Source organism: Myodes glareolus, chromosome 1, assembly GCF_982192425.1.
Source record: "Myodes glareolus chromosome 1, mMyoGla1.1, whole genome shotgun sequence".
In the NCBI taxonomy this organism is placed as follows: domain Eukaryota; kingdom Metazoa; phylum Chordata; class Mammalia; order Rodentia; family Cricetidae; genus Myodes; species Myodes glareolus.
Window position 1 is genome coordinate 74,552,293 of NC_142026.1, and position 17,677 is coordinate 74,569,969.

Sequence of the window (17,677 nt, forward strand, 5' to 3'; positions counted from 1 at the left end):
TTGAACCTTGAATTCTGGCGTATGCTCATGCTGATCATGTCTATCATTCCATCCATATGCCAAGATGTGTTCCCTGCTAAAACTTAGTTCAGGATTTTTATTCTTTCCCTAGACAGGAAGAGATTATCCACCCATCTTCATGATGGAATGAGTAGGGCCCTGGCCTCTCCTAAGGACACCGTGAGGCCAGGTTCTGGCTGCCCCAAATCTCAAAGGCCAGAATCCCAAGGACTATGAGGACCATGACAGCAAAACCCATCCTGATGAGATTTTCCACTGTGTGATCTTGTTTTTTTGAGGCTGTGATGTGGACAAAGAAGTTACAGAGTTTAGTGATGGTGAAAATTTCCACAAGGAAATGATCCCAAGATAACTAAATGTCTCCCAGATAACTGAATGTCCGCCATGAACCCCTGCATATCCTGGACAGAACTTGGCCCCTATGCTTTCAGTGCTTTGAGTTTGAATTTTCTTTATTCAACTGTCTTGAGTTTGCGCATGTTCTAGGAGGAACTGAGAGTTTTCAATGATCTTGTGGACAGAAGAAGAGTATGATGTGGGCATATGGCCTGAGGGTTTATCTGTGTTCTTCTTCCTCATTTCATGTAAATACCCATCATTCTCATTCTATAAACTAATGAAGTTCTGGAATGAATCTTTTTTCCTTGGCATAGCTGGGTTCCCTCTCTTGTTTCCATCAGCACCACTGTGAAATACCAGTAAAAACAGAAAATTCAGAGAAGAATAAATTGTCCTGAAGTTACAGACAATGATCATGATTGCACTGAGTCAGAACATTCATCACTCGACACCACATTCTGTATCTCAACCTCAAACTTTTGGTGTCTGGGGTGTCTATTGGGATCTGTTTACCTCCTCCCTTAACGAGCTGTAGTGATAGAGAAATGAAGACGTCAGTGGAGTAAGAGAGTGAGACAATCGGGATGGAGTATGCTCCCTGCACTAATGTGCCTGATACTCACCATTTGTTGTCATGGGCCTTGAGGGTGGAGTTGAGGCTCCAATGGGTCCTAGGAAACAGAACAGAGGAGGGTGAGGGTTGGATGCTAACCCAGGGAGACCGACTTTGCTCACTGCCCTACATCTTTCTGGTAACCTCCCAACATCCTCATGCTGTTTACTCCAAACCTAGATTGCAATAGAGGATGGAGTGGATGTTACATGAAGGACTGCTGCTGGCATCGACTTCTCTGGCAGAGGAAATGCCTTCTTTCCCATTGTCCTCTTAATCTCACTCAAGACAAGGGCTCTCCTAGCATTTGGATCTTAAGTCACCATGACAGTTCAGGGTCACTTCACCTGAGACAGTGAGCTCCACAGGGGCACTGGCATATGACAACAGGTAGACAGATGAGCCTGCAGAAACATAGCACCTGTAGGTGCCTGAGAGGTTAGAGGTCACAGCACTCATGGAGAATTCTGCCTGGGACTCCTGAACTTGAAACTTTGATTTTAGTCGCTGGGGTGGGTGTGCTGCTCCCTCCTTGGACAGAAAAAAAGTGTCCACTGTGTCAGATGTCTTACACAACAGGGTCACGTTGTCTCCAGAGTGTACCGTGGAGTTCGGCTTCACTGAGAGGGAAGGAATGACCTGAAACTGTCCTAAAGAGAAGAGAGATGATAAGAGGCTGCCATCAATATTCTGAGCTGACACATAACCTGGGTCTTCCATGAACACCTAGGATTCTGTATCTTTTCGTTGCTTGAGCTCCTCTCCCATTCCCCTGTTGCTATATCTTTACATATTAAAATCCCTGCCCCTCATCCCAGCCATCACCTCCTTAATCCCCCAAAGAGAGCCAAGTAGCGGTTATGTGCCCGAGGGAATCTATTTAGTTCCTCACCTGTGATCAGGATATCCAGGGGGTCACTGGAGGCTGACCACTCAGCGGTGAGGTTGTGAGCACCATAGCATCTGTACCGGCCTCCAGCAGAGCTGCTCACAGAGCCCAGTGTGAAGCTGGCCAAAGAGAGACCAGCCTGGGTTCTATAGCCATAGTGTTGGGTGAAGTCAGCTACCCCCACCTTGTACAGAACAAATATGTCATAGTTGATTTCAGAGCAACACTGCAGGGTTAGGTTCTTTCCAGGGTCTAGGATATGGCCTTGGTGACTCAGCAAGGATGGCTTCTTGGATTGGCCTAGAAGGAAGATGATAAACTAGAGATTGTGGAGATGGTTGTTACCAAACACTTATCTCCTCCCATCCTTCCCTGTGCATGTCACAGCTTCTCCTGAGGAGTGGGAATCTGGTTCATCAACCAGGTTCTTCCTTTTGCACTTTTTATTTACAGCTACACAGTGGGACGCTTCCATGGCAAAGGGTATAGGGTGTCAAATATGATTGGTCAATGATGGGAGTGACTCACCAGAGATGTGTATTTCCAGAGGGTCACTGGGTACTGACCACAGCTGTGGGGTCTGCTTGTAGTAACCATAACATCTGAATGTTCCTGTGAGGTTTGGTGTTACATGATCTATAGAGAACAAGGCTTGGTACTGCATAATATGGGGTATATACTGTGAGTCCACGGAGCTGAGGAACTTCTGATCTTCCTTGGTGAGAATGAACTTGTCATATCTCTCCCCTGAGACACACTGGAGAGTCATGTTCCCTCCTGAGGTCACCACAGGGCTGGGCAGGGCTGACAGCCTGGGTTTACTGATGTGGATTCCTAGGACAGAAGACTCAGACTGTTACATGTGCTCACAGAGACACAATGCGTGCCAGGGTGAGACTTGGAGGGGAATACTCCTGAGAGCAGAGCCAGTGTCTGAGACCCTGACTGTCCCCTCACTAATCACCACCAGTTCCAGGGAGTCACTGCGATCTGTCTAACCAGCTGAGCTGTAACAGTAACAGTGATATTTCCCTGCATGTAGATGTGTCACAGAAGGGATGGAGAACTTGGTTTTGTTCTCAGGCTTCCCTGGGATTTGCATGTCCAAGGGTTTTTGACTTCCCTCTTTATGGAGAACATATATTTCTGCATCCAGGGTCCCCTGACACCAGATGGTCATGAGTCTACCTGAGATTACAATGGATCCTGGTTCAGCCTTGATGGTGGGCTTGTGGAGGGTCCCTGCAAGGGAGTAGGAGAGAATGAGTTGTTCCTGTCTGGAAGTTGGCACTGAGAAAGACATGCATGCAGATAGGACTTTGTTTTCTTTTAAATTTATTCTTCTGTCATACAATACATCCTGATAGCAGCCTCCCCATATCCCCTTCTCCACCCACCCCCAGATTCACAGCTCTTCTTTTTCTTTTAAGATAAGAGCAGGCTTCCCAGTGAAATTAACCAAATATGACATGACAACATACAATAAATAGGCACACACCCTCATATTAAGGCTGACCAAGGCAAACCAGTAGGAGAAAAAGAAATCCCACATGCATGAAAGAGTCAGAGACTTTCCCACTCCAATTATTACAGTTCTAACAAATACCCTAAGCTAGACAGGGAAGGGTGGTGCATGCCTTTATTCCTGGCACTAGGAGGTAGAGGCAGGACCATCTGTGAGTTAAGGACAACCTGGTCTACAGAGTGAGGTCCAGGACAGTCAAAACACAAAACAAAACAATAAAACCCAAGGTAAACAACCACAGCATGTGTGCAGAGGGCCTAGAGCAGAGCAATGCCGGCTCTGAGTTTGTTGCCTCAGTCTCTGTGAGCCCGTATGACTTCTGCTTAGTTGATTCTGTGGTTCATGTTCTTCTGGTGCCCTGAGTACTTCAGCTCCTACAATCCTTCCTCTCAGTCTTCTGTAGGTTTTCCTGAACTCTTGTGGATGCTACTTGAACTGATCCAGAATAACAGAAGGCTCCATGAAGATGCATTTCTAGCCTTTACCTCCTACTAATCTCTGCCTTGGACTCTGTATCTTGTACCCCATTGTCTCATGTGTTTTGTGTCAATGGGCTCAGGAGCCTGGCTCCTCACACACACCACGCACCATGTCCTCCCTGAACACCTGTATAATTTCAATATCGTTAAATGGAAAAGGTAGGGTTCCTCACCTGAGACCAGGAGCTCCAGGGGTTCACTAGGTTCTGACCACACCTGTGGGCTATAACTGTGAAAGCTGTAGCATCTGAAAGTCCATCTTTGACTGGAGGTCACAGGACCCACAGAGAATTGAGCCTGGAACAGTCCAGTGGAGTGGTTATACTGTGGGTCTTTAGTGAAGGACTGATTCTGTGATCCTTTGTTAGTCAGAAGTAATCTGTGATATTGCTGACTTGAGGCACACTGAAGGATGACATTCCCTCCTTCAGTCACCACAGGACTGGGCTGGGCTGACAGGCTGGGTTTACTGTAGACTCCTAGGAGGGAAGGAAGAATCAGTTAAATTTCCTCAAGGGCTCAATATCTTCTATGGTGTGAAGCGGCATTCCTGTGAACAGACCCACTTCTTGACAGTCAAGCCTGAAGCTAGGAACCCTGTGTGTCCTCTCACCTGTCACCACAAGCTCCAGAGAGTCACTGTACTCTGACCATCCATCATGGGTCCTATAGTGACAGCGATATCTCCCTGCATGCAGGCGGTGTACTTTTGAGATTGAGAATTCAGCCTGGACCTTAGGATTCTGTGGAATCTCTGTGAGCTGTAGACCTTGGTCTACCTCTTTATAGAGCCAGTACTTTTTGGCTCCCGTAGTTCCATCACACAGGAAGGTCACTGTAGTCTTCTCAGAGACCACGGAGTCTGGCTGTACTCTGAGGATAGGTTTAGGGAGGGATCCTGCATGGAAATGAGCAGCTAGAACCAAGGACAGCCATCCTCAGATTGCAAACTCCAACTCCAACCATTCAGCCACCCCCAGGTTTAGCACACATCTGTTGTTTTCCAGCCACCCTGCCCAGGCATGGCTTCTGGGAATGATGGGAAGTGCAGGTCGGGACATCTGCAGTTACTCACCTGCCAGCACTGGGGTCCCTATGCCCAGAGTAAGTCCTGGAAGAGAGTTCCCTGTGAGAGGTTTGTCCCTGAGCTTGAGCAGGTCCTTCTCTCTGCAGGACCTCCTGGGACTGTGTTGTTTCCTGATGGGCCAGTGCTGAGCTGTGGGACAGCATCAATCCCAAACCATAGTACCCCCTTTCCATCTCCACATCTCACCCACACACAGCAGGGCTGTGAACGTGAAGGTCATGGCATCCTCTCCTGGAAGCTGCAACTGTGTTCATGTGCAGAGCTAGAGAGACTGCCTGAAGAGACAGGAAACACAGGGTGTGGCCTCTGGAGGCAGGCACTCTGCATGACTTGGTTGTATTCCCCACAGGAAAGGTAACTCCCCTCTTCAGGTACCAGGCTCTGTCTTCCTCAAGGCTATGACTAGGTCAGGGAGTAGAATCTGCAATCAGTTCTTTTATGGATGACATTTCAACAATCCTGTCAGTGTCTGTTTCATCTGTCCTCATCTTTGCCAGTTCCAGATGGAGCTGATAATTATCAGACATATATGAATATTACATACAAGAAATACAAATTTATATGTGGGTTTTCATTATTCCTTTTCACATTTTTTAATGTTTGAAGATTTCTGTGAAGAATCTTGCTGTGTATATCTGCATGGAATAAAATTTATAATCCCCTTCCTCACTATCTCAAGTGTTAGGTTCCAAATGTGCATCCCTATTTGTCTGTTCTTTTATGATGTGTGTACTTTTCGTTATAGTTTTAAATTATATTTATTTATTTACACTTGTTTCTTTAAATTACACATAATTAATAATAATATATTACACTTACTTTTTCTTCATGTGTGTATATTTACATGTGCCACTGCTTGGACGTCAGAGGACAGCTACAGAGGCAGTTTTCTCCTTGTGCAATGTGGATTCGAGTCAGGATTGTAGTTTGGAAGCAGCACTTCTACACTGAACCTTGTCAGTAGCTCAGTCTTAGCATCATCATTTTCCTGTGTCCTTCTGCTCAGGTAAAAGTAAAATGTGCGGCAACCCGGGTGTCCTGAGTCTACCAAGTTCCAAGCATTTTTTTATTTTCTTGACATGCATGTTGTTGATCTAGAGTCATTTGATGCAGACAGGGTGCAGGTGTGGGCAGAACTTGTTGGCAGTAGTGCATGGTCTTGTCATAGTTTTACTTCTAGAGAAAGTAGCAAAGGGGTGGCTCTATTATCAAAAAATGAGCAACACCATGTGAAGGGTGGGAATCATCCTCAACTTTGCTGTTGGTCAGGGTGTAGCCCCTCTCTATCTGCTGGCACCAAATACCAACCACTGATCATCAGGAGTGATATTGGATCTCAGTATTGACACTATTCATAGAGTCACTGGGTTTGACCTCGAGGGTGATGGTCTTGCTCTTCAAGAGCTTTCCAAATTCCAAATATCTCCATCTTGGTGTCTGTTCCACCACCTAGTTGAAAAAGAGAGTTCAATAAAAGTAGTTTATTCCCCTTTACTTTTGGTACTAGGGACAGATGGCGGGGCTTCCAGTATTCTGCTTCTCCTAAGCCATACTCCACCCTGAGCCACAATTTTCAATTTCTGATCTTACTTTAAATTTATTTCACATGCTAAATTTTTCTTATACTTACATGTTTAATTATTACTGATGTTGATTAGAAACAGGTTCTCTTGGTAGAGCTCTGGCTATCCTGAGCTGGTTATGTAGGACAGGCTGCTCTGGAACTCAAAGAAATTCTGCCCCTGCTTTGCATTTATATTAAAGATGTGGGCCACCACACGTGGCCATGGGTTTAGTTTTTCACTTGTTTGAAACTGTCATATGACCATGCATTGTGTCTTGGATGAGTCCACCCTCCAGCCTTCCCCTTCCTCCTCACCCTTTCTGATTGGATCCCTCATCACTGACTTGTTTTGCTTTTATTCCTTCTGGGTCTTGCTAGTTATTGAAAATCCACTTCCCTGTCTTACAAAACCAAGTTTCTGTTCTCTTCCTCCTATGCAGTTCAATTTGTGCTTCTCATAATCTTGGGCATAGTTCCAGGGGACACACCATTAAAGATAACCGGCTTTCCCTCTCCCAGTAGGCATCAATGCCAATAGCTCTTCATCTGTGGATGGGACTTTGTGCCCATCTCCCATCCCCATGCTAGATGTGTTGTTCATTGAACATGCATTGGGTTTGTTGATATCTTACAATCACTCTCAACTCAGATGATCCACTATTCTTCAGTGACCAGAAAAGTGTTTATTGACAGCATCCATCACCTATGGATCTTACAGTTTTCCCACATTCTCTTCAGTAATGATTCTGTGTCAGGAATGTGTCACATGAGGACAATTCTTTTACTTATCATCACCTCAAAGATTGTGTCAAGCACACACAAGTCCTGCTTGTCACATGGAGAATGAGATAAAGGTCACTGAGTATTTCCCCCTTTAGTTACAGAGCCTAAAAGACACCCTTAATTTCCTCTTTGCATAAATGTTAATATGAATAATTACCATCTTACACGTCTGTCTCTGCATGTCCTTTGTTAAATCAGAATAATGCTCAATTCATAGAGTTCTTGTGTGACAATCTTAGATGTCTGGGTTTAATTCACAGTACTGCGTACATTTGATGGGTTTAATTCACAGTACTACATACATTTGATGTTGTGACTCAAGTCTTAGACTTCAACATTCAGGAGGTAGATGTAAAAGTATTGAGATTTTCAGGAAAATTTAATTATGCAATGAGTTTCAGGTCAGTCTGAACTATATCAGGCAATATCTCATAAAAAGAAAGAAAAATTCTTCTGGAGTATGTAGTGAACACGATCAAGTATATTTATGCATGTAATATCTTCAGTAAGTGATAAAAATATATTTCCTGTAAGCCCTCACATTGGGTATATGTACCAAGTATTTCATCTCATTCTTTTCTAAGGAGATATTCCCATCCCAGACTCTGCCTTCTTTTCACCCTTGTGAGTTCTCATGCCAAGCATGTTACATGGTTATACAGTCTCCTTCCTATTGATTTCTTTGGCAGCTGTTGTTCCTGACATGATTTAAGTGATAGGGGTTTTTGAACCAGTAGGGGTTTTACTGAGTGCTGTGAACTCATTCACACCTCCTTCTCACAGGCCTCATTGACAGTGAGAAGAAGTGCTGCCCTCTTCTGGTTGTGTGCAGTGTTCCTGCAGAGCATTGCAGCTGGCTTGTATACCCAAGTGTTAACCCGTTGGCTTTGATCTACCTTTTGTGATTGTTACCTTTTGTGTTCACTACACTCTGTTTGAAGTCTGTAAATCTTATCTGAGTTTTTCCTGAAAGGTTCAAACCAATGCAAAACAATGCAGAAATTAGAAAATAGAAGCATTTTGGTACAAGAATGCTTTGGCAATTGTCTCTTTTGAGGATGTTCGGATAAGATGTTTGGTATGTGGAAATTAACTTGTTAAGGTGCACACAGTTTAAAAATTTAAAAAAAATTTAAATTTAAAAAAATAAAAATAACTTTTTTTTTCTTTTTGCTTTTTGAGACAAGGTTTCTCTGGAGTTTTGGAGCCTTTCCTAGGAGTAGCTCTTGTAGACCAGGCAAGCCTCGAACTCACAGAGATCTGCCTGCCTCTGCCTCCCAAGTGCTGGAATTAAAGTTCTGTGTCACCACCACCCAGCCAAAATAAAAAACTTTTATGAAACAAAAGCTAGTCAGTTCACCAGACTCCCATTTCACAGTAAAGTAAAATTCATCCTAGTGTGACCGTGGTTCTCCAAGGAAGAGAGAAAAACTGAACAGCAGGACTGACATGGTTGGATGAGCTACATATGATGACCTTGCCTCAGATGACTGAAAGTCACACATAGCATCTCATCAATCCTCTCTGATACTGATGGGTTAGATGTAGAGTTCTATCAGAAGCATCACATTTGTTTGTGGATATTAACTCCCCAGGATATAGGATCATGGTTCTTCTCCAGAAGTGCCCCATGGCTTCTTTCCATAGCACTCCACATGCACTACGATTACTGACCACATAGTCAAATGGACTCTTCTTGGTTTTGCCTTTAAACCTATGTGCCCTTCAGAGTTTGCCCAGCTGAGTACTGTTCCTGTTGCTTTTCACAAACAACTCATGGCACCATGTAGAAGAATCTCTGCCTTGAATCTTCTTCAGTACTGGGCAGACACTAAGAGGCAGGATCTTGAGTGCAGGTTCTGTGTTTGTATGACTCCTGCTTCACGGATATCACATCTAGTGTTTTGTTGTTTGTGGCAGTGAGTAATTTTCTATCTTTTCAAGTAGGGCTAGATCTTGGTTACTGACTTTTGGCCCAACTCTGTTTCTTCTTCATCAACATGGTAACATATTTCCCATTATTTATTCCCTGTGAATAAAGCATATACACCCATATCCCACCACATATGTACACATACAGACACACACACACACACACACACACACACACACACACACACACAAAATGAGTTTGTAGATTTATATGTTTAATTGAAGCTTGAATGTAACATGAAGGCCGACTTGTTGGGGTATCTGTCCCACCCAGTACCCCACAACCGGCAAACCCCAAAAAAAATCACACACAGGACTTCATAAGATTATAAACTGATTGGCCCATTAGCTCTGGCTTCTTGTTAACTAATTCTTACATCTTACAGTAACCCATAATTCTTGTCTGTGTTAGCCATATGGCTTGGTACCTTTTTCAGCTGTCAGTTCACATGTTGCTTCTTTGGTGATCTGGGCAGGAATGGCAGAGGGAGCTTCCTGCTTCCCAGAATTCTCCTGTTCTCATTGCATCACCTCTACTTCCTGTTTGGCTTTCCAGCCTATACTTCCTGCCTGGTCAATCAGCATTTATTTAAATATAATTGACATATTACAGACAATTCTCCCGCACCATTTCCCCCAGGAAAATATTCATAGTCCATTTTTTGGGAATGTGGGTATAGTATTCCAGGCTACTTCTTGCTGGTTGGGGGCGCTGATAATCTTATGGGGAACTAAAGAAAATTATCATCAAGTCCTGACTGGGTATTCTGTGAGTCTTGATCACCACAGTCAGCAGTCCTGAATCTGTTTTGGATGTAGAACTCTGTATCCAGGCCATCTGTTCCTACGGGAGATTTCTCAGGTGGTCTTCCTTGATTGAACCTGATTTTTCTTAGCTCAGAATAAATCCACAGCCTCTCATTTTCTGTGGAAACAAAAGCAAAATCTCTTCTCCAAAGTAACATATCTATTGACTTCAATTTTGAAGCCAAGGTATTTTCAAAATACCTATCTCGGGTTAATTCAGCAGTATTTATAAACAAAAGTCCTTTAGCAGCTGTTGCTCCTTCCTCAGCATTCAAACAATTCAAAGAGAGCATAATAGCATACAGTATCAAGATTCTCTGTGTATTTTCCATCTTTATGTGGCTTTATTTTAACCTCTATTTCTTTTATTTTTACTTTTACTATTTGAGACAGGTTCTCTGTATATCTTTGTCCTGGAATAACTCTGTAGACCAGGCTGTCCTTGAACTCACAGAGATCCCTCTGTCTCGACCTTCCCAGTGCTAGGATTAAAGGTGTGTGCTACAACACCTTGAACTCACAGAGATCTGTCTGTCTCTGCCTCCCCTCCCAGGCATTGGGATTAAAGGTGTGTGCTACCACACCTTGAAGTCACAGAGGTCAATCTACCTCTGCCCCTTGAAGTCACAGAGGTCAATATACCTCTGCCTCCCAGGCATTGGGATTAAAGGTGTGTACCACCACACCCAACTACTCTCTTTCTTTTTAACTTTAAGAACTTTAACTTTTAGCCTGCATATATTTTTAATACACTATAAAACATTTAGGGGTTTCCTTTGTCTTTGAATCTCTCTTTATTGTATATTTCTCTTTTTTTGACCACAAGAGTCTTTAATTTGCTAAGCAATATGGAGAGCTGTGGCTTTGACCATTCCTTAGCTTTCCAGCCTCAAGGCAGAGGTACCAACTGTAGCCAAGTTTTATCTCCACAACTCTATGGTGTTTCAAGGTCCTTGCCAGGAAGCAAGCTGCAGCATTCTGCTCACAGACCACACTCAGTCAGACCACCTGCACAGCTTTTTTCCTGCTATGGCTGAAGACCGAAAAGCATGCCTTCAACTTTTCATAAACACCATTTAGACTCATGTGGTAAAAAAAAAAGAGAGAGAGAAAAAGAGAGAAATATACAATAGAGATTCAAAGACAAAGGAAACCCCTAAATGTTTTACAGTGTGTTAAAAATATATACAAGCTAAAAGTTAAAGTTCTTAAAGTTAAAAGTTAAAGTTTCAGAGTTTAACTCAAGAAAACTAAACAATCCCAAGATAACTAACTGTCTCCCAGATAACTGAATGTCCACCATTGATCCCTACATTTCCTTGACAAAACTTGGCCCCTATGCTTTCAGTGCTTTGAGTTTGAATTCTCTTTACTCAACTGTCCTGGGTTTAGGCATGTTCTAGGATGGGCTGATAGTCTTCAATGATTTTGTGAACAGGAGAAGAGTATGATGTGGGCATATGACCTGAGAATTTTTTTTTCTGTGTTCTGCTTGCTCATTCAATTTAAATACCCATCATTCTCATTCTATAAACCAATGAAGTTCTGGAATGAATCTTTTTTCCTTGGCATAGCTGACTTCCCAGTCTTATTCTTATTATTTCCTTCAGCACCACTGTAAAACACCAGTGAAAACACAAAATTCAGAGTAGAAAAAATTGTCCTGACATTACAGGCATTGATCCAGAGTCACTACACTGACTCAGAACATCTATCTCTCAACACCACTTTCTCTATCTCAACCTCTAAGTCTTGGGTGCCTGGGGTCTCTATTGGGATCTGTTTGCCTCCTTATCTCACAAGCTGAAGTGACAGAGAAATGAGGACTTCAGTGGAGTAGGAGCAGTGAGGCAGCCTGGGGATGGAGCTTACTCCCTGCACTGATATGCATGAAACTCACCATCTGTTGTCATAGGCCTTGAGGGTGGTGGGGTTGAGACTCCAATGGGTCCTAGGAAACAGAACAGAGAAGTGATGTGGAAACTCCTTCTCAGTATGTGTTGCTTTTATTGGTTAATAAAAAAGCTGCTTTCATCCAATGGCTTAACAGAATATAGCCAGACTGGCAGAGATATATTTAGAGAGAGTAGGTAGAGCAAGAGAGAATCCACTTACCCTCCGCCAGAGACAGATGCATCAACTGGAGTCCACCAAAACTTTGCCAATAGGCCACGACCTTGAGGTGATGCACAGATTAATGGGAGTAGGATATAAGAGCTAGCTAAAAATACGTTTAAGCTATTGGTCAGCGAGTATTGCAAGTAACAAAATTGATGTGTGATTATTTTGGGTGTAAGTAAATGGAAACAAACGAGTGGTCTCCCCCAACAGTGGAGGGAGAGGATTAGATGTTAACCCAGGGATCCTGACTCTGCTTACTGTCCTTCTCTTGCCCTGTTAACTCCCCAACACCCACATGCTGTTTACCTAAAACCCAGATTGCAATAGAGGATGGACAGGATATTACTTGAAGGACTGTGGCTAACATCCACTTCCCAGGCAGGGATAGTGTCTTCTGACTAACATTTTCTATTGTCCCCTTGATCTCACACAAGTCAAGGTCTCTCCAAGGGTTTGGATCGTAAGTCACCATGACAGTTCACCTGAGACAGTGAACTCCACAGGGGCACTGGCATATGACAACAGATAGAGAGATGAGCCTTCAGAAACATAGCACCTGTAGGTGCCTGAGAAGTCAGAGGTCACAGCACTCATGGAGAATTCTGCCTGGAACTTCCAAAATTTGGACTTTCATTTTAGGTGCTGGGGTGGGTTGCTGCTCACTCCTTGGACAGAATGAAAGTGTCCACTGTGTTTGCTGTCTTATACAACAGGGTCATGTTGTATCCAGAGTGTACCATGGAGTTTGGCTTCACTGAGAGGGAAAGACGGACCTGAAACTATCCTAAAGAAAAGAAAGATGATGAGAGGCAGCCATCAATGTTCTGAACTAAACAATGCCCAGATCTTCCATGAACACCTAGGACTCTGTTTCTTTTCTTTGTCTGAGCCTCTCTCCTGCTCCCCTGTATCTGAATCTATTCTCAAATAATATACCTGTCCCTCATCCCAGCCATCACTTCCTTAATTTCCCAAAGAGAGCCCTATTAGAGGTTAGGGACCCAAGGGAATCTATTTAGTTCCTCACCTGAGATCAGGATGTCCAGGGGGTCACTGGAGGCTGACCACTCAGAGAAGAGGTTGTGTGTACCATAGCATCTGTACTGGCCTCCAGTAGAGATGCTCACAGAGCCCAGTATGAAGCCGGCCAAGGAGAGACCAGCTTGTGTCCTATGGCCATAGTGTTGGGTGAAGTCAGCTACCACCACCTTGTACAAAGCAAATTTGTCATAGCTGATGTCAGAACAACACTGCAGGGTGAAGTTTTTCCCAGGGTGCAGATATGGCCTTGGTGACTCAGCAAGGATGGCTTCTTGGATAGGCCTAGAAGATGATAAACTAGAGATTGTGGAGATGGTTGTTACCAAACACTTGTCTCCTCCCATCCTGCCCTGCACAAGTCACGGCTTCTCCCGAGGAGTGGGGATCTGGATCATCAACCAGGTTCTTCCTTTTTCACTCTTTATCTGAATCTACACAGTGGGACACTTCCATGGCAAAGGGTATAGGGTGTCAAATATGATTGGTCAATGATGGGAGTGACTCAAGAGATGTGTATTTCCAGAGGGTCACTGGCACTGACCACAGCTGTGGGGTCTGCTTGTAGTAACCATAACATCTGAATGTTCCTGTGAGGTTTGGTGTTACATGATCTATAGAGAACAAGGCTTGGTACTGCATAATATGGCGTATTTACTGTGAGTCCACGGAGCTGAGGAACTTCTGATCTTCCTTGGTGAGAATGAACTTGTCATATCTCTTCCCCGAGACACACTGGAGAGTCATATTCCCTCCTGAAGTCACCACAGGGCTGGGCAGGGTTGACAGCCTGGGTTTACTGTTTGGATTCCTAGAACAGAAGGCGGCAGACTGTTACATGTGCTCACACAGCCTCAGTGATTTCCAGGGTGAGACTTGGAGAGGAATACTCCTGAGAGCAGAGCCAGTGTCTGAGACCCTGGCTGTCCACTCACCTGTCACCACCAGTTCCAGGGTGTCACTGCGCTCTGACCAGCCAGCTGAGCTGTAACAGTAGCATTGATATTGCCCTGTATGTAGATGTGTCACAGAATGGATGGAGAACTTGGTTTTGTTCTCAGGCTTCTCTGAGGTTTGCATCTCCAAGGGTTTTTGGCTTCCCTCTTTATGGAGAACATATATTTCTGCATCCAGGGTCCCCTGACACCAGATGCTCATGAGTATACCTGAGGTTACAATGAATCCTGGTTCAGCCTTGATTGTGGATTTGTGGAGGGTCCCTGCAAGGGAGTAGGTGAAAAAGAGTTGTTCCTGTCTGGAAGTTGGCACAGAAAAAGACATGCTTGCAGATGGGATTTTGTTTTCCTTTACATTTATTCTTCTGTCATACAATACATCCCGATAGCAGCCTCCCCATATCCCTTTCTCTACCCTACCTGGAGATTCACTGCACTTTTGTTTCTCTTCAGAGAGAAGCAGGCTTTCCACTGATATTAACCGAATATGGCATAACAATTTAATAACTACGCACAGACCCTCATATTAAGGCTGTCCAAAGCTACCCAGTATAAGAAAAAAGATACCAGTGCATGAAAAAAAGTCAAAGACTTCCCCACTCCAGCTATTATGGTTCTAACAAAAACCCTAAGCTAGCCAGGCAGTAGAGGTGAAGGCCTTTATTCCTGGCACTAGGAGGTAGATGCAGGCCCATCTCTGTGAGGTCAAGGCAAACCTGGCCTACAGAGTGAGGTTCAGAACAGTCATAACTACACAGCGAACCTCTAAAAGATGAAACAAAACAAAACAAAAAATCCAAGGTAAACAACTACTCCATGTGTGCAGAGTGCCTAGGGCAGACCAATGCAGCCTCTGAGTTTGTTGCCTCAGTCTCTGTGAGTCCTTATGATTCTTCCTTAGTTGATTCTGTGGTTCATGTTCTTCTGGTGCCCTGAGTACTTTGGCTCCTACTTGCTGTCTTCTTAGGTTTTTCTGAGCTCTTGTGGATGCTACTTGAACTGATCCAGAATAACAGAAGGCTCCATGAAGATTCATTTCTGACCTGTAACTTCTGCTACTCTCTGCCTTGGACTCTGTATCTTGTGCCGTACGATCTCATGTGCTTTGTGTCAATGGGCTCACACACACCAAGTCCTCCCTGACCACCTGTATAATTTCAATAGCAATAAATGGAAAAGTTGGGGTTCCTCACCTGAGACCAGTAGCTCCAGGGATTCACTAGGTTCTGACCACACCTGTTGGCTGTACCAGTGATAGCTGTGGCATCTGAATGTCCATCTTTGACTGGAGGTCACAGGACCCACAGAGAAAACAGCCTGGAACAGTCCAGTGGAGTGGTTATACTATGTAGTGAAGGACTGATTCTGTGATCCTTTGTTAGTCAGAAGTAACCTGTGATATTGCTGACTTGAGGCACACTGAAGGATGATATTCCCTCCTTCAGTCACCACAGGACTGGGCAGGGCTGATAGGCTGGGTTTACTGTAGACTCCTAGGAGGGAAGGAAGAATCAGTTAAATTTCCTCAAGGGCTCATTATCTTCTATGGCAAGAAGGGGGCATTCCTGTGAACAGACCCACTTCTTGATAGTCAAGCCTGAGGCTCGGAAACCTGTGTGTCCTCTCACCTGTCACCACAAGCTCTAGTGAGTCACTGTACTCGGACTGTCCATCATAGGTCCTATAGCGACAGTGATATTACCCTGCATGTTGATGGCATACTTTTGAGATTGAGAATTCAGCCTGGTTCTTAGGGTTGTGTGGAATCTTTGTTCGCAGTAAACGTTGGTCTACCTCTTTATGGAGACTGTACTCTGGCTCCCATGATACCATTACACATGATGGTCACTATAGTATTCTCAGAGACCACGGTTTCTGGCTGTATTCTGTGGATAGGTTTAGGGAGGGATCCTGCATGGAAATGAGCAGCTAGGGCCAAGGACAGCCATCCTCAGATTGTGGGCCCCAACATCAACCGCCCAGCTGCCCCCAGGTTCAGCACACATCTGTTGTTTTACAGCCTACCTGCCCAGGCATGGCTTCTGGGAATGATGGGAAGTGAAGATCATGACATCTGCAGTCACTCACCTGCCAGCACTGGGGTCCCTATGCCCAGAGTAAGTCCTGGAAGAGAGTTCCCTGCGAGAGGTTTGTCCCTGAAGCTTGAGCAGGTCCTCCCCTCTGCAGGACCTCCTGAGACTGTGTTGTTTCCTGATGGGCCAGTGCTGGGATGAGGGGCAACATCAATTCCAGACCACAGGATCCCCTCCCCGTCTCCGCATCTCACCCACACACAGCAGGGCTGTGAACGTGAAGGTCATGGCATCTCCTCCTGGAAGCTGCTACTGTTTTTATAGGCAGAGGTACAGAGACTGCCTAGAGATACAGGAAACACAGGGTGTGGCCTCCTATGCAGGCACTCTCCATGACATGGTTGTACTGGTGCAGCCCCACAGGAAGGGGAACTGCCCTCTTTGGGCACCAGACTCTGTCTTCCTCCAGGCTGTGACTAGGTCAGGGAGTAGACTCTGCAATCAGTTCTTTTATGGGTAACATTTCAATAATCCTGACAGTGTCTGTTTCATCTGTACTAATCTTTGCCAGTTCCAGATGGAGCTGGCAAATTATCAGACATATGGGGATAGTAGATACAAGAAATACAAATTTACATGTGGGTTTGTATTATTCCTTTTCACATTTTTACATGAAATACTTTTTCATGTTTGAAGGTTTCTGTTAAGGATCTTGCTGTGTATATCTGCATGGAATAAAATTTATAATCCCCTTCATCCTAGTCTCAAATGTTGAGTTACAAATGTGAATCCCTATTTGGAAGTTCTTTTATTTTTAGAATTTTTTTATTTATTTTTCCATTCAAAAATTTACACTTCTTTCCCTGCTCCCATTCCCCTCCCGCTCCCCCACTCACCCTCCTCCTCCCCCCTTTCTTAAGTCCAAGGCTCTCCCCACTACAACCAGGCCTAGGAAGCTTTGCATCCAATTATACTAGGGTCACCAAAAGCCAATACATTCATGTACTGGGTGATCTTTTATGATGTGTGTACTTTTTCTTACAATTTTAAATTATACTTATTTATTTACACTTGTTTCTTTAAATTACACATAATTAATAATAATATATTACACTTACTTTTTCTCCATGCATGTATATTTACATTTGCCACAGTACTGCTTGGAGGTCAGAGGACAGCTACAGAGGCAGTTTTCTCCTTGTGCAATGTGGACCCGAGTCAGAATTTAAGGTTGGCAGTAGCACTTCTACACTGATCCTTGACAGTAGCTCAGTCTTAGCATCATCATTTTCCATTGTCCTTCTGCTCAAGAGAAAGAAAAATGTGTAGGTTAATGGGTGTCCTGGGTCAACCAAGGTCCAACTATTATTTGATTTTCTTGACATGCATGTTGTTGGTCTGGAGTCATTTGATGCAGACAGAGGTGCAGGTTTGGGCACAACTTGTGGGTGGCAGTGCATGGTCTTGTCATAGTTTTACTTCTAGAGAAA

General features: G+C 44.2%; 2 protein-coding genes across 2 annotated transcripts; both read right to left on the minus strand.

The window, feature by feature from the left end:
• On the minus strand, window positions 1–5,220 carry LOC125398794 (paired immunoglobulin-like receptor B). The gene is made up of 10 exons (XM_087909935.1): window positions 5,140–5,220; window positions 4,942–4,977; window positions 4,480–4,764; window positions 4,040–4,345; window positions 3,051–3,104; window positions 2,391–2,696; window positions 1,866–2,162; window positions 1,321–1,623; window positions 984–1,031; window positions 1–300 (listed from the first exon to the last, which is right to left on the minus strand). The coding sequence occupies exons 1-10, from the start codon at window positions 5,171–5,173 to the stop codon at window positions 170–172; spliced, it is 1,800 nt and encodes a 599-aa protein (XP_087766061.1). The 5' UTR covers window positions 5,174–5,220; the 3' UTR covers window positions 1–169.
• A 4,333-nt stretch (window positions 5,221–9,553) lies between these two features.
• LOC146895919 (neutrophil immunoglobulin-like receptor 1) lies at window positions 9,554–16,540 on the minus strand. The gene is made up of 6 exons (XM_087909938.1): window positions 16,243–16,540; window positions 15,348–15,647; window positions 14,134–14,418; window positions 13,188–14,009; window positions 12,155–12,215; window positions 9,554–11,990 (listed from the first exon to the last, which is right to left on the minus strand). The coding sequence occupies exons 4-6, from the start codon at window positions 13,543–13,545 to the stop codon at window positions 11,936–11,938; spliced, it is 474 nt and encodes a 157-aa protein (XP_087766064.1). The 5' UTR covers window positions 13,546–14,009; window positions 14,134–14,418; window positions 15,348–15,647; window positions 16,243–16,540; the 3' UTR covers window positions 9,554–11,935.
• Between the last annotated feature and the right edge of the window lie 1,137 nt (window positions 16,541–17,677).

Coding starts and splice junctions, on each gene's coding strand:
- LOC125398794 (XM_087909935.1), bottom strand. CDS start 5,173: ATGACCTTCACGTTCACAGCCCTGCTGTGTGTGG. Junction 4,346..4,479: donor TCTGGAGCTTGTGGTGACAG/GTGAGAGGACAC, acceptor CTTCCCTCCTAG/GAGTCTACAGTAAACCCAGC. Junction 1,624..1,865: donor CCTGGATATCCTGATCACAG/GTGAGGAACTAA, acceptor TCTTCTCTTTAG/GACAGTTTCAGGTCATTCCT.
- LOC146895919 (XM_087909938.1), bottom strand. CDS start 13,545: ATGGGAGGAGACAAGTGTTTGGTAACAACCATCTCCACAATCTCTAGT. Junction 12,216..13,187: donor CCTGGACATCCTGATCTCAG/GTGAGGAACTAA, acceptor CATCACCTCAAG/GTCGTGGCCTATTGGCAAAG. Junction 11,991..12,154: donor GCATCTGTCTCTGGCGGAGG/GTAAGTGGATTC, acceptor TCTGTTTCCTAG/GACCCATTGGAGTCTCAACC.